The sequence below is a fragment of the Mycetomoellerius zeteki genome, unplaced genomic scaffold, assembly GCF_001594055.1.
Source record: "Mycetomoellerius zeteki isolate Tzet28-1 unplaced genomic scaffold, Tzet1.0 scaffold191, whole genome shotgun sequence".
In the NCBI taxonomy this organism is placed as follows: Eukaryota; Metazoa; Arthropoda; class Insecta; order Hymenoptera; family Formicidae; genus Mycetomoellerius; species Mycetomoellerius zeteki.
The window spans coordinates 535,585-557,599 of NW_017256866.1; the positions used below are offsets into that span (position 1 = coordinate 535,585).

The 22,015-nt window shown below is 32.4% G+C and overlaps 1 protein-coding gene across 1 annotated transcript in view; it reads left to right on the forward strand.

Moving 5' to 3' along the window:
* LOC108722037 (Kainate-type ionotropic glutamate receptor subunit 1D) overlaps nt 1-19,840 on the forward strand; it is a 195,489-nt gene extending 175,649 nt beyond the window's left edge. The window contains exons 5-6 of the mRNA XM_018446938.1: nt 18,838-18,995; nt 19,657-19,840. Coding sequence (XP_018302440.1) covers nt 18,838-18,995; nt 19,657-19,840 — 342 coding nt within the window. The remainder of the gene's footprint in view (nt 1-18,837; nt 18,996-19,656) is intronic.
* The last annotated feature ends 2,175 nt before the right edge of the window (nt 19,841-22,015 follow it).

A 22,015-nucleotide genomic window follows, 5' to 3' on the forward strand; every position in this document is an offset into this window, starting at 1 on the left:
GAAAAAAGAATATAATTAAGATTATTGATTAGTTTTTACATTCAGTCAAAAGATTATATCGATTTTGCATTTTACGTTGCACTGTAATTAGGTATATTTAGAGGGGTAAAAAGAAATATCAATGGAATCTAGAAAAATATTAAATTTTTAGAAAAGGCAAAAAATATTTAATAAATATATATCACAATATTATAAAATTGTATTTCCGAAAATTATAAAGCTGTATTTTAGAAGTTTGAAGTTTTCTTTTCTTGTTAATTAATTAAAAATATAATTGAAGCCATTGAGAAACTCAAGCAATTTTCAGCTGAAAGATTATATTGGTTTCGCATTTTCATCACGATATAGTACAGAAGATTGCTTTCGCGACCAAGATGCATTTGCTGTTACATTCAGTTGTATCTGTATGCATCGGGTGCTACACCCACAGTGCGGTAGTTTTGAACTTAACGCAAAAGAACTAAAACTTTTTGAATTTCTCTTAATAAGCGCGAAGTTTCGTGAAGGGGTGCGGCTGAAAGCTCTGGTCGCGGGATTGTATGGCTCTCGGGCTTTTTGGGTTAACGAGAGTTCTCGCTCTTTCTCTTCGCGTTTCCTCTCTTTTCTTCCCTTCCTTCCCGTCTCTCATTTCCTCTCTCTCTCAGTCTATCTGTTTGTTCGTCTCTTTACTTGTTGTTTCATGAATCCTTGCAACTCTTTCGCTTTCTCAATATTTGTCATTCGCGAACACCTGCACCTTGCGACACTACGCTCTTTCTTTTTTGCTCGTTTTCACATCCTCTCAATATTTGCCACTAGATTTGTTCTCTATTCGCGAAAGCGTTTTGTTTATTCTCTGTATAGGATGTGGTGGAATCTTGCTCATCGCCCATCACCGAGTTTCTCTTTATTTTCGAAAGGGTTCGTGAACAAAAAATAAATATCCGCAACTACGAAGCGCTTTACGCTTCAAATGAGAGAACATTCGTGAGAAAGTCGATAAATCCGTCGCTGCGGGCGAACAAAACGCACAAGCATGTCCCAAAGAAAAGTATAAAAGCCAGCGAAAATGAAATTTTCTTTTGACGTACATATCAGAAAACAATTGCACTTTATTTGTATCTTTAATATGTATTTAATATAATGTAGACATATCTACGAAAGGACGATTTCTACGTAAGTATTATACTGAATGCGGCATTAAATTTTACTGACTGTGATAGAAACCAAGCGTTTAACAATTTTTAAAGATCCATAGAAAATAAAACATAATCAACAGATACAATTATTTCTACGTGACGGATTTCCTAAAGTTCTTTACGGATTTCGTGAAATATTAATGACTAGATAATAATTTACGGTCACATAGGTTGACTTTGATATCCTCGATCAAAGAGCTTTCAGCAATGGTGCACAGAGGACACAATTTAAAGGCCACCGCATACCTAAAGCTATTTGCTCTTTCCTCCCGCTTTCTCTCTCTCTCTCTCTCTCTCTCTCTCTCTCTCTCTCTCTCTCTCGTCAGAGTAAGAATTTCAATTACAATTTATTTGTCACATCACCGAGCTTCGATTTGTTAAAAATCACCAACTTCGATATTGCTATTCTATAATAGTACTTCAAAATATTCTGATAAACATACAATCACTTTAACAATTCTAATTAACACATACCTATATTCATGCAAATCTGACACACGTTTTTACTTACTTTAATAGACTTCGTAATTTACGTATACTTGTAAAATGTTTGAATGTAAGATCGTTATACAATATACAACATGTAAAGGAAGATATGAATGTTACGTAAAGAAATGAAAATAAAATTTTAATACACTCCATTAAAAAAGTAAAGAAAGAAATTTCTAGAAAAATTTCTTTATCTACGTGTAGGAGAAATCAATTTACTATACAAACAGTAAGAATTTGATTTAAAATAATTATCTAAACGCAATTTGTCATTAAAAGATAAATTTATATTGACAGAAATCTAGGAAAAGGATAACATAAATTTTGTTATAATAGAATAATTTATATGTCTAAATTAGTATAAAAGAGATGATTGATTGAAGAAGACGTACTTTTTTTTATTAAAACCTGGAAAATTTGTTCTAGAGTTTAATTTCTTAATTTGTAAAATCCGTTGTTTACACAATAAGATGCGAACGTACAAGAAGGGTTGAAAAATATAAAGAAAGAAGAGGAACGTTTAATAAGCTTTCGCATTCTAAAAGTGATAAACATCAGGTTTTCTCGGTCTCAGGTTTCCATTGTGAGTCTAGTAAACCGGAGTAGCTTACGTCGTCAGTTATTTCACGGTGTTAGAGCGGGGTTGGTTTTCTCTCGCGGGAGTTCTTTCCTCGGAGTCCTACCATTTTCAATGGCGAAAATGCAAAATTCACTAGAAGAGCAGCGGCATCCTGATTAGAGTACTCGACGAAGGAAAAGGAAAATCGAAAAAAGACAGCGGAGGTGGGTGAACGTTGGCGTCGATTCCGTCAAACGAGCGACAGCCTCATTCAGTCAACCCAACGACGGAAATATTTTACTTTCCGGTACCATCTTATGCGTAGTTCAAAGGAACCGAAGGCGATTGCAAGGAGCAGAAAAATGAAGTAAAAAGAAGCGCAACCAGTGAGTCTCTTTGATTCGCATTGGGTGAACTGTGGAGATAACTAATACTCTTCGCACCGTGATTTTCCGCAAAATGGTAACAAATTACTATCGCAAACGGCATATTATTTCAGATGGTAAAATAAAAAGAAGCAATTCCTATTTATAAAAAGTATCAACTGCAAGAAAATTACGCCAATTACTTTTACGTAAACTATGATTTATTTATCGATTAAACTTTTAAAATTATCGGAATATTATAATTGCATTATATAATAAATGTTTATTTAAATGAAAAATGTTATTTCTATATGGATTATTTTTAGAACATGGGAAAAAATACCAATTACTATTTTATTTGAAACAATTAATAGAAATAATAATTATTATCATAAATTACATTTATTACGTTTATTTACGTCGCCTGAAAAATAACGTTCTTTCTATATATACTACAATATTATTGCAATTAATATCACCATGCACATGTCTCGAATTGGTGGTCGAATTGATAAGATGCCCACACGGAATTCGGAAAATCCTGGCTGAGGTGATATTTTCACAATAAATTATTTACAGTGCTTTAAAAATGCTTAGCATCAATAATATTAAATTGCTTGTCAATTTAATTTGTAATATTACATACTCCAACTTTAGTCTAAGACTGTAGATCTATTTATTATTTCTGTACTCTCTGAACTGGTGCACACGGTGCAATAAATTGAAATGAAACAAACGTATATTTATTTCACTTCAACTTATTGCACCGTGTGCACCAGTTCAGAGAGAGCAGGAATAAAAGACAGATCTTGTGTTTCAGATCGACAAATAATCAGTGCACAGTTCGAACTGGAAATTGTAAATCACACATATATTATTAGACACTAAGATCCGCTTTGATCGAATATGGTTCTCTCTGCCTTTTCATTCATTTTTGTTGAACAATTATTATCACTTCAACTAATTTTGCGATAAAAAATAGCAAAACACGGTCTAAATAGCATAATATTTGACCTTTTTTCGTATTTTATGAATGTATTAAATGCCCTCATCAGTAAAAATAATGTCGATAAAGCGACACTACTTCAATACATACACAATACACACATGGGAAACACTTTTAATAGTTTTCTATGAAAATAACGATATATTAAAAGTTGCTCTATCATTTTCACATTTGAAATGTTTCCGAACGAGACGCTCCAATTATTACAGTCAAACGCGAAGACGAATCTATAAAATTCATATAAAATTATTGCTCTCTTAATATATATATATATATATATAAAACAAAATTTTAATTAGAAAAAGAGAGAAAAACCACATGTTTTTTATTTGTAATTTTAATAAATAAATAAATAAAATCATTTAAATTTTATTACATATTATATAAACAAATATATAACGTTTATATAATGATTACTCATATGAGCTTACAGCATGTGAATCTTTAATTATCAATAAGATATTACTATTGATTATTGATGTAATTGTTGGATATTATAGGTGAGTATATAATCATTGATGCAGCTTCTCTACATAATCATGATTATATTCTAATCGAGAAATTTTCTATAAATAAAATTATTCTGTATACTGAAAGAGAATATCTACATATTGTTTACTTCTGAACTTGAAATGATGAAATAGCATTGGTCATTCCGTTCTCAAGCTAATCGACGTTATGATGATATAGTGGGTGATATGTTGGTGTTAATGAACCGCGAGGGGCGCAATTGCCATTACCACAGCAATGATTTAACGATCTTCCTCGTGGCCGATAATGGACCGGCTTCTGTGCTCCTATAGTCGTCGAACCAGCAGCCGGTGTAGATGGATCAGTTGAATCAGCCTCTATGTTACTGTTGGAATTCAATTTGTACTGTTTCCTAATCGAGCCTTTGCTCATTAAGCTTTACTGTGCCTCTTTGTCCCGTCAATGCTGGCACCACCATCAGGACTTAAAAAAAGCTTTACGGAGCCTTAAATGAAACATTTAATACTCATTTAACTGCATCTTTTCTTAGTTAGATATTATTAAACCATGAATATAAAAAAGTTTCAACTTTTATGAAAAAGTTAAGTATTTTGGATTTATCAATTTGAATGATAAAATTCTAATTTTTAATTTAAGCAATTTTTAATAAAAATATTTGATAAACGTAAGGTTTATTTTCTTTCCAGAAAAAATTTAAAATAATTCATTTTTGCAAATATTCAATGTACAGCATTAGACATGTTATTAACTTGCAATGAAACTTTTAACAATTAAATTGAATTATTACTTGAACATTTTATGTTTCATGTGTATGAATATATTATACTATGTATACTAATTATTAAGAACAATTATGTAAAAATTAAAAATTGTGAAAAAAGAAAAAGAAAATTATCTCTTATGACGTAGTTTTGCACGAAGTGTAAAAACAAGTATAATGCAAAATAAACATAGAAAGATTGAAAGATAATAGAAACTAGATTGTTCTTTTTTGGTTAAGTTTTTTCTATGGTCACATTTTATATCATCTTTTATGTAATTCAAACAAAGGACACAATATAACAGCTTCTTACTTTATTCTAAAACGACTGTCATCTTACTCAATGCACAAGCTATTCCTGATCTAAACAATCGTCGGTAAGTGCCCACTTGATTCTGCTCGTGCGATATTCAATGACTGAACGCGCACTCTCCTCCAGCAACAATGTATAGCTATACCGCTTCTCTCCCTCTCGCTTTCTCTATTCGCCCTTTAGGCGCTATAGACGAGTCAAGAATTCGCCCAGCCAGTGTGATGCACTTCAAGCGAACGTTTATTTCTGGAGTTGGGTTACCAGTCAATGTCATTCAGCGAAACCACGTACATCCACGCGATTGAAAGCCGATTGCACTCTTTTTCCCATCTTCCGTATCTCGCCGATTAGCTATTTACTTCCGTTTCCTCTTTCGCAGAGTTTCTTCGTGCTCGTTTAGCAATCGTTCGTAACGCCGACCGCATCTCCTTTCGTTTCCGCTGCCTTTTCTCATCTACTACAGTGGAAAGCATGTCGGGTGGTGAATGGATTGCATTCTCGAGCATTCGTCTCTGACACGGTGATGAGCGTTCCACTCGTCGGGGCTGATACGTGATAACGATCAAGCCCGCAAGTTCCGACTAATCAACTCAATCACGCGGAGTACGCTGGCTGCTCTTAACGTCTCTTAAAATCTAGAATTCTTGCAATTCACATTGCAACAATTAATGTACCATAAATAGAAAAAAAAAGATTAATTTTTCTTGTTGCACAAAGAAACATATACTTAATGACAAGTTAATTATCAGAGTTTAATATTTTTATGTTTCAATATGCATTAAATAGATTGTTTTCCATTACCAGCACTTTTTCCAATTGTTAGATGATCTAAATTATTGCGCAAACGATCCAAATTAAAGCGGGTTATCACCTCAAGATCTAAGAAATTCGGTATCTCATCAGAATCACTTATGCAGATTCTCTATGAAATTATTTTGACAGGATCACTCTTCAGCGAAACTCATTCGCAGTATATTGCGAGCATTATTTCTGGAGAGAGCGTGCGCACGGAACGATGCGCTTTATTGAAGGTATGGACCCGGAGACGGAGGAAGGGCGATCGTCAAGAAATGTAGACGCAATATCGTACACGGCGAAGCGCGGACGTGGAATATGGTACCGTTGAATAAAGCGGTTGTATTACGTCAGAAGTGAATAACTCCGTTGCGTCTAGCACGTCAGACGTAATCTCGTTTTGTGTTCGAGAAGAGAACGAACGTAATCGAGAGGGAGGAAGAGGGAGGCAAGTACGTTTGGGGATTATCCGTTGTTCGCGGCGGACTAAGCCGCTTGTTGCCGTGAGTTTCATCGTACGTAATCGACGTCTCACCTTCGCAGTTCGCCACCATTATGCTATTCTGGAGGCAATTTTAATGTCGACGGTGACATTTGAAATACATCGGTGAACTGAGCCGAGATGGCATTCTTTGAACGCGACGCGCACCCGAGAATGCATTGTTTACAAATGCATTAAGAAGAATTATAGAAGCAGAATTAAGAGCGCCGATTTCTCGCTCACCTCTCTCTTCTAATGCATTTCGAAAACTTTGCTGTCGAGTAGGATATGATGCGCGGAGAAAAGAACCATTGCAGAAAACGCAAAATGCATTTATTGCAAATAGGGTTCGAAGAACGGATAAAAGGATATTTCTTGAATATCATTGTCGTCGACAGAATTCGTGCGTATGTTGCAGACAAGCATTTAATACATGTTTTGATTTATATAGTATGATTTTTCTCTATCTCGCTCAATTATTTTCTCCATTTCTGCAATTAGTGTACAATCAATAGCTACTTATATCAATCTATATTAAATATTAAATTTATATACAGAGTAAAAATCGATATTTTGAAATAAATTCAACTATTTAAAATTATATAAAATATGATTAATTAACAATATAATAAGTTTATGTAAACCGTTATATAAATAAACAAACAATTAATGAAAAAGGCTTATAAATAGTTACAGCTAGATCTTAGTGTCTAATAACATTCTATATACATTTTACCTATATTTTTTCACAGTTCTTTAAACAGCTTGCTAATTATTGTTGATTTTACAACGCAATAAATTGAAATAATAATTTCATAAATCGAATTGACTGTCACTTTAGATGATAATATTAATAGCAACTTAATACCTGTAAATAATTTATTGCGAAAGATATTACCTCAACCGGGATTCGAATCCAGATCTTCTAAATTCCGTGCGGGTATCATCCCAATTCAACCATCGCAGCGCATGATAATATTAATCACAATAATCAATGTATACAGGGTGGCTACTAAATATTCTAAAAAATTTTAAGGCGAATTTTTCAAAAAATTCAAGATGAAAACTTCATATAACCATATATCCGAAACGGCTTTAGTTTAAAAAATATAGAGTATCAAAGTTGAAGGAAAAATTTTGTATTTTTTCCAAAAATTTTGAAAACCATTCGAGTTATTTTGATGAAATGTTAAACATATACAAAGTTTTATCAAAATAACCTGAGTGGTTTTCGAAATTTTTGAAAAAAATAAATTTTTAACTTGGATACTCTGCGTCTTTGAGGACGACCGGTTATATGAATTAAGTTTTTTTTTTATTTATTTGAAGAACGAAAATTAAAATTTGTTTGAGGAATCATTTAAAATCTTTTAGCGTACCTACTAACAATAAGTAACCATCCTACATAAAAAAAGATAGAAAGCCACCGTGTATAAACAATTTGAGAGAGATTTGTGGAATTGTTATTTCATTTTATAATTTGCGTTACAAATCCGACAATAATCGACGCGCAGTTAAGGAATTGAAAAGATGTATATAAAATGTAGTATATATAGAAATGTTATTAGATACTAAGATTTAGCCGCGATCGTTCATAGGCATTTTCCTTAATTGTTTGATTTAATGATTAATTAATTTATTGGTTGTATCGTTGATCGAAACTATCAAAAACATCCTGGATATTCCAACGAGGATTATTACATAGCGGAAATAGTAGTTTTATTTATTGTTACTGTGCATGATAAGCTGCACACACAGTGAAATTCGAGCCAACAAAATTTCAACGAAGCAACACAACGGAGCGCAACGAACAAAAGCCCGATGTGGCGGATCGCCCTAGATTTTGTGTGCGTACATGGTAAGCAAAATTTAATAGAAATTCGTTTGAAGCACCACCGAGTGCAATTAACTAATACTGACAATGCAAGAGAAAATTCGCGTTAGTATCTAGATAATTTTATTTTTGATACACGTGTTCCCTTTCGTTACAAATAATACTAGAATTCGCAATATCACAATATAATATATAATATAACACATTAAAATATTAGCAACAGTGTCGAGATTGCAATGTTACTCTACATTCAATGTGGCATACAACAATAATACGGCATAAAATTCAGATTTATTTTAAAATCAAAAATTGCGACAATTACGCGTTTCATGTTTTCTTTTCTTTATGGTTACATATTTTATTTCAAAAATAATTTTTCATAAATAATGTAGCTAATATTATATTTCGTAAAAATTTTGGGTTTTCCACTTATTCATAAACGGTATATGCATACGTAATATTGTGTAGAAACGTAAAAATACGAAATAATAACCGGAAAATGTGTAAAAAAAACCAGAAATTGTATTTTTCTCCTGTTGGAATTAAATTTTTAAAAGAATCGTTGCTTTTTAGATTTTCAGGTATAAATAAAAAATGATGATCAACAGTCATTGATTTTACTAACATGTTATTTCTGGAAAGCCAACGAAACTTAAACTTTTTGGTGCGCAGAAGACACGATAAGAATTATATGACAGATATTAAATAAAATTTTAATTTCTTCTATTTGAATTTAATCATGTTAGTTAATTCTTCGAGTCATAAATCACAACTATCTATTTTATTCATTTTATTCTGAAACGCTATGATATGTTTCTTATATTTCATATCATACATAATAAAAATAATACGAACAAAATTTTAGAGATAGAAAAATTCCTGTATGTTATGAATGTAATTATGCAAAAATTGCTACTCGTATTATGATAAAATAATTGAGAGAACGATGTGGATCTAGTACTAATTTTATTAATTTTACGATTCGCATTACTCAGAATAGAGAAATAATCAAATTTCTTTCCTCTGATACTCGTAATTAACAAATTATAATCGCATGATGAAACGACGTCGTACGAATTGGAGAGGCGTCAATTGATTATATATTTATTGTCTAAAAAGCATTAAAAAGTCATCAATAAGCGGTTAGAATATAATGTAAAATTGAAATTGAAGCGATTTCTCACACTCGGGATTAACGTCAATTGTATATTCTATATGTAAATTTTGCCATCAACTATTATAATATGTTATGATAATTGACTGTATCAAAATTTGATTGATAGTCATAATAGCATGATTTAATACGTAAACTATTCGTCAATTGTACAATACCATAATAGAATATCGCTACATATTTTATATATATATATATATAGAATACATTCTAGCTTTTATATACATTTGATCTATAGAATATCAATTTATAATAGATTTCAATAAATTTATAATTATCTCATCTTAGCAAATTGAAGATTCGCATTTAAATATAATATTATTCTCTAAATAATTCTTCAATTAGAATTGTGCTAGTTTACTTTTTTTTACTTAAGATAATAAAATTTTCTTAAGTTTTTATATATTTTTGAAATTTAGTTTGTAAAAATTAAATTTGTTAATTTCTAACTCACAAAATTTTTGAAAGCATATTAGTATTCAATGATTAAGTCTTATGTTGAAATTTTTATTACGGAAAATAAATTGTAATTTTGTGAAAGAATTCATAAACAAAAGAAAATCTTACAATGGAAGAATAACAACCTATTTATAACAGAAAATCTCTTTTATAAAACTATAGGGCACTTTAGGCTTCCCTTTTACCCTTGCAATTTAAAATGCGGTATTTTCATAAATACATTAAGCGCCTTACAGCGTCTGAATGTAATCCTACATTGGAATGAATTAGGATTTATTCTAAAATGAGAGCGAGCGGAACTTTATGTAGGTAGAAAACATCTTGAGGAGAAAAGGAGCAAAAGGAAGATTTTCGCGCACTGTTCGGTCTAGAAAAATCATACGAGCTCGGAACACAGACGGATGTTCTTCCTTTTGAGATCTTATTACAAGGAGTACGTCCGCAAGCGGTTCGTTAGTCGCGTTACCACAGGTAACTATTACTTTACATAGATCTTACGCGCGTAAGAACTCAATGAGAGAACAAGGCTCTTTACGCGCGTAAGAACCCAATGCGAAAGCATGGCACGTTTAAAAACTTCTGATTAGACGTCCACGTATATAAATTACAAACTGAATCATATAATTTAACTTATAATTATAAATTATATACAAACTGAATCATATAATTTAACTTATACCTAATTATAAATTATAAGTTAAAGTTGCACATGATAAATTAAAATTTGAAATGTGAATATTTTAGACATAATAAATGTTATGTTAGAAAGATATTATTATGCGCATTATTTGGTCTAGGTGGCTCAATTATACGAGCTCCGGAATGTATAGATGGATATTCCTTTCTTTGAGATCTTATTATAAGAAACACGGTCTCAAATAGTGCGTTAGTCGCGCTATTACTGTTACTTTACATAGATCTTATCATAAGAACTTAATAGAGTAAGAGGCTCCTTATACGCGTAAGAACTCAATTCAAAAGTGTGGAACGTTTAAAAACTGTTGATTGGGTGTATACATAAAAAAATTGTAAATCGGAAAGGCGAACATATAACAAATTAAAACTCGAAATGTAATCGTTTTAGACGCAGTAAAAACTATATGTTAGAAAGATTTTGTCATGTGCGCTACTCGTTCTAACTGTTTAGAAAAATCATACGAGCTGAGAACATAGACGGATGTTTCTTCTTTTAAGATTTTATTACTCAGGACTATACGTCCGTAAGCAGATTGTTAATCACGCTACGAGTAACTACTATACTTTTCGTAGATCTTACACATATAAAAAGTCAGTAATAAGTGAGCAGTATTCTTTACATACGTATAAGAATCTAATACAAGAGTATTGGAATATTCATTCAAAAAATTTTGATTGGACGTATGCATAAAAAATTATAGATAAACCGATTAAGCAAATATAGATAATATGTGAAACTTGAATGTTTTAAATGCAGAAAACTACGTTATAATTATATAAAAACTATGTTATATTTCATTTTTTTTCAATTATTTCTAATTATGAATTTATTGTTATTTAATAAATTGTCAAATTTCATAAAAACATGAAAACTAAAGATACACTGAAAAAAATTTCTGGTTGAAAATGGACGAATCAGAATTTTCTGGTTAAATTTATTAGAATTCTAGTTATAGAATTCTAGAGATAACAGGAATTCTAGTTGATACAATATTTCTGGTAAAATCTATATATACTAGAATTCTCATTTTTACCAGAATAATTATATCAATCAGATTATATCATTCTGATTATCTCAACTAGAATTCTAGTAGATTTAACCAGAAAATTCTGATTCGTCCATTTTCCACCAGAATTACTATTTAATCCAATCATACTATTTTTCTCAGTGTAGGTTTATACGAAAGAGTTATTTTAGTGGAACATAAAATAACTGATTAGCCAAAGAAGTTGTACCTTATATAAAGATATTTTATAAAATTCAGTTTTCGGGATGTAATATTCTACAAGCAGCGCTCGCGAAGCAATGTAAAATAAATTATGTTAGTCACACAGAGAATCGGGCGACGTGCGAATGCATCTTGAATTGCGCTTAATCCGAATAAATCGAGGACGCCGCGAATCGCGCTTCTCGGAGTTCGGCATAAAAATCTGTCTGAAAAATGCAACACGGAGAACTTGTTCTGTGCTACGCCCGGAGAAAGAATGCATCTGCGAACTCGCAGACTGACGCGCCGCGTTCATTATGGAAAGCAGCACAGCATCGACCGTGGGACGCGGCGGTGAGATAAAAGCATATGCACTCACGCCTTATATACCATCTGCGCGCGCAAGCAGGATGTCCCAAATTCACGGCTGTTCCTTTTAACAAGATGGATTTTTTGATAAATTTTAAATTGGGATTTTTATCGAACAAAGCCACCTAGCAATTATTAATCGAATCCCTTTTTAATTTTCAATATCAAGAAACTTGCTAATCTCTTAAAAGCTATTTGTAATTAACGACATATTAGGATAATTCCATCCGCATTACTATATAAAAAACACTATTTTAATCTATTAAAATTTCCTTAATTAATAAATATTCTTATAATTAATGCACTAATCAAAACATTGTCAAATTAAAATACTCGTACATAATATCAATTGCATGATAATTTTTTCCTTATACATTTATATTTTTAAAATTTATAAATTTATTCATGAAAATTCTTGAGAACACTATATTACCTGCGATTTTAATATCTGTAGTAAAGTACAATTTATTCTAAATTAGGTAAAAGAGAATGCATAAGAAGACACGGATCAACCTGCATTACGGTCACTGTCGTGTAAAGCGTAACGTACTCGACCGCAGACGTGCTTGAAATGGCAATGTAACGAGCGTAATAAATCTCATGTCACGCGCGAACTCCGATACTATGATAAGAGCCACCGCGGCGACGCGTAAGGCGACTTAAATATTTCACCGCTGAAATATTCCCGCCCAATTTGCATCGGCCACGAGGTCCGCGCGCTCTTACATGTCTGCGTCGCGCTTTGTGAATACGTAATTTCGACGACACGACGCCTTTCCCGCAGAGTACCTCTTGATAGCTTTCCAAAACTCTTGCTACAGCATATCTCTATGCGAATCAATTCTTCGGAATGAAAAATGGTGTAGAATGAAGGGAACTTCGAAAGATTGACAGAATTGATTGGTACAACAACTAGAAAATTGATTCAGTTGGATGTCATGAGTGAAAAATTACTTTTTTGAAGGCTATCACTCTTTTTATTATTTCACAAATGAATCTACAACTGTCGTTATAAACGCAAAATTGCTTTTACAAAAACTTGTACGATTTAAGAATAAATACTAATGTAGACAGATACAGACGCATAATAAATATTTATATTACATTATAATGTATAAATCAATACTAAAATAATGATAATTAAATGATTAATACATAATTAGATAATGTATGTATGTATTTATACCAAAGAGATAATTTATTAATATGCTGTGGTTTTCAATATATGATATATGCACCAACTTGATTTACCACATTATGCGTTTCACCATTTTGATGAAATAAAAACATCTTAAATAAATTCCTTAAGCAGCTAGATATTTTTATCGACTTGAACAAATTTCTTATTTTTGATATTAAAATCTTTAGCTACTTTAAGTTTTTAGAAACCAATATATAAATAGATTTTTCTCCTTTTTAAATTCATTTCTATGAAATATATCATCTTACATTTAATAATAACATTTGGAACAATGTTAAATAAGTTTTTAAGAACGCTTAAAAGAGAAAAGATAATAAATAAATTATAACAAGAAATCAGAATTGTCGAACAAAGCAATTCTATTTTTCTTTTGTTTTTTTTAGATAAAATATGTTTATATCAATTATTATAAAATTGTGAAAGAAAGAAAATTAATATATAATAATATATAATACTTTATATAGTAATATCATTAACATAGCAATATTGATTCATAGAAACGAAAATGTGTGTCGCTGCACTTTGCGCTGAGCTTGCAGATATTAATTTGAACAAATGCATTACTCAATAAAAATGTCGAAATATATCTTCGAAAGATCCAACCGAACCGATTGTGACGGTAGATTCAATCGCAGTCGTCGATTATCATCGAAAGCTGGTAAAATTATCGGGCACGCAAACCTCGCCACGAAACGCTCAGATATTTTACAAGCATCGCAGACTGTAATTTACGTTGTGCCCTACACCGGATGTAATTTAAACATCGATCCGACCGCGATACATTACCGCGCACAAAATACACAAGCGAACGAGATTTTGGCGTTTGCAGCAGTGGCGAGCGTAGTGCGTTATTCATAGGTACCGGTTGGGGTTGGTTCGGCACGTGCGAATACACGACGGACACGTCGGGCATAGTTGTCGCGATCGAAGTCACGAAGTCCTGCGATTATGGGAGATGCATGGGTATACAGCACCAGCTAGTATTCCGCGCGAGCGCCGGCCGATTTATTCCCTTTCCTGGATGGAGAACAGAGAGGGTTACAGAAATTGGATCCTTGCGTAAATTGCATCGGTTTTGTTAAACCGATAATGATTTTACATTACACGGAGAATATTTTAAAAATGATGTTTTGCCCAGCCAGCGCCTCCAACTTCATTACGAAGCTATCGTCAATTTGTAATAAAATCTGTAAAATACAGGGAACTAGGTTTTATAAAGCTATCACTTCATTTCCGATATCTATCCACAAATAAACAAATTTTCAATTATGACTGTTTTAATTATATGTTCACATATCATAATTTATTTTTAATGTATAAATTTGAAAAAATAATTGCGCTGTATCGCAGTTGTTTTTTTCTAAAATATTAATTTAATTTTAATATATGTATATATATTTTATTAAGTATAGATTGTATATAAATTTTAATTTTTTAAATTTGATAAATTTACAAAATATATGAGGAAAAAATATAATGGCCGATGTGTCCATTTGACATATATCTACCAAACTTGCAGGCATTTCAGAAAATCAATCTACATCAAATTACATTTGTCATTACATATCATATTACAGCGCGAGTTTAAACAAACGTTGTTTGCTCACTTAATTTAACTCAACTTAATTTAACTTGTGCCTGGATATTACATTTTCGCGAATCGCGAAAAGGAAATATCGTCTCTGAAATATATGTACAATATCTATTGAAATTAGTATATCCTGTAAATACATCATCTAATCAATTTTTCTATTTTATCAAACATGTAAATAGTCGATTCATTAAAATCTTTATTCCGTTATTTTTTACGAAATTACAGGAGAAACAGTGCATTTCTACATCGCTGATTTGTTAAACAATTAAAAGTGTAACTTGCTAAATTCAGTAAATCCCAATTCGGCAAAAACTTACAGTATATAATCACCATATTATTAATGAATGCGACTTGGCAGTTCGCCAGCAACCGTTGTCCGTGACAGTACGAGACTGTTAGCATCGCAAATGGACAAGTAACGGGGTCGATAACCGCACCATCGTCTCTGTTAACAAGTAAAAAAATGATCAAAAATGATACACAATGGTATCGTTGAAAAATCTACATGTTACTTTTTTGTATGAATTCATATCGCATAAAATAACGAGTAATAGTATGAATAAAACTGTGGAGCGATACGATGTTCTAAATTGTAAGTTACTATACCTGCAAAATCGCAGTTTCGCACGCGCATAGCACTTGTAATAAATTTCATGGACGAGTTGATTTTGGGAAATAGAATAAGATAAGTTTGGAATATCTTCCTTACTAAAGTAGGTACATTGCATTAATTTCTACTTGCATCCTACTTAACTGTGTTTCCAAGTTACAACACTTTGAGAGTAATCAGCTCATATTAATTCGATTTTAGCGTCGTTAAATATTCAGGCGAAATGCTATAGAAACATCATATAAAAACATTAACAAGACAACAAAAATAGTTAAATCATGAGTCTAAAATGCATAAGATTGGAAAATTACACAAACTTCATATAAGTGTCCGTCATTTATATATATTTAGAAATTTTTCATATAAAAAGATATTAACTGTAATTATAAAAATATGAAGAGTAATAATGAGTAATATTGTTTGCCATATTTTGAACATCTGAAAATTTGGTTTTTTGGGCTATTTTCATATGACACTTTGAGATGTATAGTATACATTAAAGACAGATAAATATTAATCCTAAAATGTCAGTATCCATTTTATAACGACTACATCTGGTATGGCAAACCTAAATCAACTTTGTCTTTTTATATGTATACGGAAAAACCGGTTTTGCTGAAGTATCTAAAAACTTAACTAAATACATAACTAAAAATAATTTTATTAGGCCATCAAAATAATTATGTAGGACGCTTAAGTGTTGCTGAAATGCTGCAAAAAATTTTAATATTCTAAAAACCAATTTAAACGTCCTACATAATTACCTTGATGGTCCAAACAAAATTATTTTTAGATCTGTATCTAGCTAAATTTTTAGATACTTCAGCAAAATCGTTCATTCCATTTGTAAAAATTAATATTTATTGCATGTTTTTTTTATTCAACGCAGCAAACATTCAGTAATACAATTATAGTAAAAACAAATTGTTAATATTAATTATTAATACAAAGAATTATAAATAATAAAGTAAACAAAAGATATGAAAGAATTTCAAATAGCCGGAGTATTTTCTAACTAAGAAATTAAAGAAAGAGAATATAAATGGCAAAATGTTCATGATTTAAAATAAATTTCGTAATAAAAAAGTAATTTTTAAAAATTAAATGTACAGAGCTCAACAAAATTTACAAAATGACTTTATCTTTGTTGCCAAGATAGAAATGACGACAGTCTAGAACATGTAATATAACATATTGTAATTATTCCAATGGCTTAAAATTATTTTGAACGAGTATTATGCAGTTAAATATTTGGTTCTTTCGCCGCGAAGGATAAAATGCGGCGAAGGAAGTCTTAAAATGGCTAGTAATATAAAATCTTGAAAAAGTCTTGAAATTCGCATGTTTGCAAAAGAGAACGAAGTAAAATGGAATACAGACGACAGTATGCGGAACTATAACGGAGGTTTCTTGTTGGAAAATATACATTCACTCTTTCATGGCGAATTTAGATTATCGGAAAAAGCGCGGCTGCGAAGTGAATTCTCGCGAAAGTATCTTCAGCCCGTCCTTGATTCGTTCATTGAAGACCGTCGCGACTGTGTGATACTTGTTTTCCCAGTTAAAAGCTTGGACTATAGACGAGCTACTCGCTGCAAAACTAGTTTCTTACGAGCTACTCTCATAAGAGCCATTCCGTCGCATTATAACACAATATATTGTAGAAAGTGCGCAGCAGAAAATGCTTATTTTAAAACGGAAATATAGTTATGTTTTATGAACTTTAATTTCAAAAATTATGTACAATGTAATATACGATAAAAAATTTTTTTTATAAAATACATTAAAATCATTAAAATATTTTACAAATAAATTGTACTCTTAAAGGCACTTAAATAAGATTTCTCTAGCTGGATGATAGTAGCATTAACAGTTATTTTTAACAAGTCGATATTAATTGATGAATTATAAATTTGGTATTCAGAATAATAACTGAAGGAAAGGTTGATAGAGAACCTACAATGAGACGTGAAAGTGATTTTAGAGATCACCATTGGGACAATAACTGTGCTTTTGAGAATATATGATATCTAACAAACAATTTACTCTGATATACCGTTTTTCTCTTCAGAAAGATGGTAGAAAATGTAACGATAATGGCGAATAACTACAGTATTTACGATATTCTATGTCCGCGATAATAAGTAATGTCTATGGAGTTTGCGCTCGATTCAGTTGTGATTTACAAACATTTCACCGGCGATGTCATCGGCAATATATTGTCAACACTCAAATATTGTCAGAATTCGAAATTCTAACGGAATTCGAAACGCGAAACATGAATGTCTGTTCGCGAATTTTTTGCAATGTCCCGTTGTATTTCGTCCCAGTATGCAATTTGTTACTAACTGTGAATCACAACACGCACAATTTCCACATTCACAAATCTACATATTTTTTTTCACGCTGCCGCTTCGTAAATGAACATATATCGACATTTTAAGCATTTAATAAATACCGATGGCTGTATAAAAATTTTTGGCACAATAATGTTAGTTAATTTTCTTAATGTAAAGAAACACAAGTTAAACTTTTAGGCTTAAAAATTTGATAGTATTCCGACTTTTAATCTCTTTTGTAAATTTTGTTTTATATTTTACTTCCTCTTATGTAATAACAACAGATGTTGAATATTTGATCAACTAGCACGAAGGCAAACTATTTTTTAAATAATTTATCATCCATATGATGATAGTAATCACATAACAATTAATTTGCACGATAATTGATTTAGCAATATATGCATATTGCAATAGAATTATTTTCTGTATAATATTTCTATTTGTTTACGTGTCCAATCACTTAAGTAGTACATATTATAAAAACATACATATTTAACAAATAAACTATAAAGAAATTGATATTAATGTTCTATATGTATTGCACGAGATAAAAATCACAAGTAATTGCTAACGTTCAGGTTCCACATTTTAAAATTTTTCATATTTTCAGTTCAATACGTAATAGCCTAATACCTGTACAATCACATTATATGTATACGTTTCTATATTATAACTTGAAGTATTTCACACTTTACATAAATAATACTCATTAAATTATATGTGTTTATATTCTTTAATGCAAGATTAATTCATCGCACTTGCTGTCTTCGTGTGATGGCATATTATCACAATCGACGTAGAGAGTCCAAGAGTTAAATTATATCGTATAGGAAAGACGTGTAAAAGTGTTACGACAGCTGTTAACCCGACTGTAATAATAACATAGCTTGTGATTGATTACCCGTGTTCCAGGCGTACGTCGATCTGGTGAAAGCTTGGGGCTGGAAGAGTTTCACCATTATCTACGAGAACAACGAGGGGCTTGTGCGATTGCAGGAACTTCTGAAAGCGCACGGACCTAGCGAATTTCCCATTACGGTTAGACAGCTGAGCGAGGGATCGGAGTATCGGTGAGTCAGTTCGACTCTTATTCTTTCACGCTTCCTTTCCAAGGCTGTAAAATAGCGAAGTATTAAGCCCTCATGGTCCCATATTGATATTCCAACATTTCTCGTTCGTTATATGGCGACTTACTGACTTGTGTCTTACTTCGTATAATCTGCGATGCTTTCAAAGAAATTTGATTTGCCAATTTCGCGGGCACATCATTATTTTTGCTGTTTTTATTTTTTTTTTATTGTACTTTCAAAAGACAGATTCACGTTGAAACGGAAGCAACGATATTACAAATAAAAATTCTGCGTTTTAAGCTGACTGTCGTCTTCCTAGTAGGATTTATTTTATGAGTTAAAGTCAGAAGCGGTTTATATTAGAGTACATGAATTTCAGAATCCACAAATATCTGGGATTCTTTTGCTTCGTCAAAATTTATGTATCAAATTTAAAGAAATGGAATGCATTCGTAAGTCACAATCTTCCCAAGAAGCAGAAACCGGTTATCATATATTTATTAAATGTTTAATATTACAGCGAGAAGATAAGTTATATTGAAAAGCTCATTAATCTTCGTAGGGTTATTCTGTTCCAACATGAACATTTTCAAAGAAATTTAGAGTTACGTTTTCCTTAATTGTTCTCGAACCTTAACGTCCAATTTATCCCGTACAACAGAAGTGGTCCCGATCGATCGCTCTCGTTTACAACAGCGCGTAGATCTCTGTCGGAGTCGAGACAGTCTCAGAGGAGCTTTCCGTTGTACACGATCGATATTATCATCACATTAACGACGAGTCCAAACATCAATCGTGTAGCACGTGGTGCACCGTATGACTGCGCACCGAGAATGGCCTATTAAGATTGAAACATCGTGTCGGCGTGTACCGCTTACTGCGGTGATCTTAGGCAAAGTCGCGACGTGTTGGTATCGATCGTCAAACTGCGCCGCCGTTAGGAAACTGTGTCAACTATGGGACACATCCGATGGGTGAATCTTCCCTCTTGCGTCCTATTTTCCGCTGATAACCCGTTTGCTTCGCTTATCCTTCCGGCGATGAGAGCGCCGAAACTGTCCCAAGAAGTGTCTCGCGATTACGGTATCCTTCGCTAAACCTTTAATTAAAATTCTGTTAAAGTACAATCAGAATAAAGTAAGAAGTAAGATTTATATTCTTATCTACTTGCATTTATAGAGTTTAATTAATGAAAATGTACAGATTTGAGCTATTTATGATTGAGAAACTATTATAACAGTCTTCAAAAAGGAAAATCCGTTGCACGTCCAGAGGCAAATTTGCATGATTAAACGATTTGTATATATAGATGAAAAAGTTGTAAAAAATTTGAAAATTTTTTTTACAAAATATATTTTAACAGAGTGGTAGTTAAAAATGAAATAAAACATCTTTTTTGCTACTCTTCTTTCAAGAGCTAGCATATTTACACACACATTTAGAGTATTGTTTTCAACTTGACCTATGAAAGGGTTGACGAAATATATAATATTTATGCTTGTCCTCTGCATCGCGCTATATTATTCGTTCTGCGGAAAAAGTTTCTCGTAAATTGCATTATTCATAGAAACGATCTGCGACGGTGACTTATTGCTGCCGCCCTACGGCTAGAAGGGTGAAACGATAGGGATTTGAATAAATTCGGTTAGATTTGCCTCTGGACGTGCAACGTATCCTATCTTAAAATTCATCGCTTGCGCTACATTCTCCTTGTTCCAGCAAAGCGACCAATTTACAAAACTTCTGCTGGATCGCACCGCATGCGATACAATGTGTGTCGTACAAGCGATGTGTAGGTTAAGTACTTTTTCCTCTCAGTAAAATAAAACAATTGTGGAATTTCTATAACAAAGAAGGATTCATAATTTGTTAAGAATTTTATTTTGATTTGCTTTGAAACGTTATAGATACTTTAAAGACTTTAAAGTATTCATGAAATGTTATGGTAATTTTCCGAACACCCTGTATATTAAATATTTCTATCAATATAATATCGTGAACAATAAGTGTCATGAGAATAACCAAAAATGATTTTTAATAATAATGCAATACTTTAACCGCAATACCCTGTTGACGCGCATGAGGAACTCGAAATCGCGTCTTCTCTCAAGATGTTGAAAGATTAACTTCGATGCGCCCTGACACCATACAGTTATTCCCCGACGTGAACGAAGGAAATGAACGATGCTCGCAGAGCGTAACGCGGCCGCGAGGCGGAAATGAAGTCGTATCTTATCTTGGTCCCACTCCCTACAACCACTCACCGAGATTCGTAAAGTGAATAATTCCCCAACCATTTATTTTGGCGTTCCGCTTTAGCACGAGCGTTCGCGGTATGGACAAAAGGAGAGCGAATGAAACCCGCATAGAAACAAGGATCACCGGTGTCGAAACAAAACCGTCTCGTATTTTTCGAGCCGTGCAGACGCAAAGAAAAGAAGAAGCGTCGTTAAAGTTCGAAACTAAACTTCCTCCGAGACTGAAAAATCCGTAAAAATTGATTAAAATTATTCCTATCAAGATTTATGCGGATGAAGAGGAGTTTAGCAAGAGAAAATCGCAATATACATATTATACATATAACCACGCATATAGTGTTTTGATAAGATAGTGCTTAAATTGTAATTCTCAGTGAATTCGAGTATGAATACTTGGTAAGTCCAATACATGAGTAAGTTCTCAAAGCGGCGAGGAGATAAGAACGCGTGACTGTACTTGAACATATAATGTTATAGTCACAGTGATTTCTGTTGGATCTCGCATGAGCGGGAGAGATTATCTCTGAAGCTGTGACTTTCGAAGCGGATGGACACCTGGAAGTGCTTAGCTTTCGTGGAGTTTCTGTAAGAGAAACGGATACCGAATGGATCGACAAGATCACGCTTTATCGTGGAGAATGCTTCGACAGCTAAGAGAAAAAGGAACTGACACGGAAAATCGCGGGCAGGAGAGTTTTACTGGCAATACAGTTTCGCGGTTAAACAGCTTTTCAGCGCAATCCTGCATTTCGCAGTACCCAT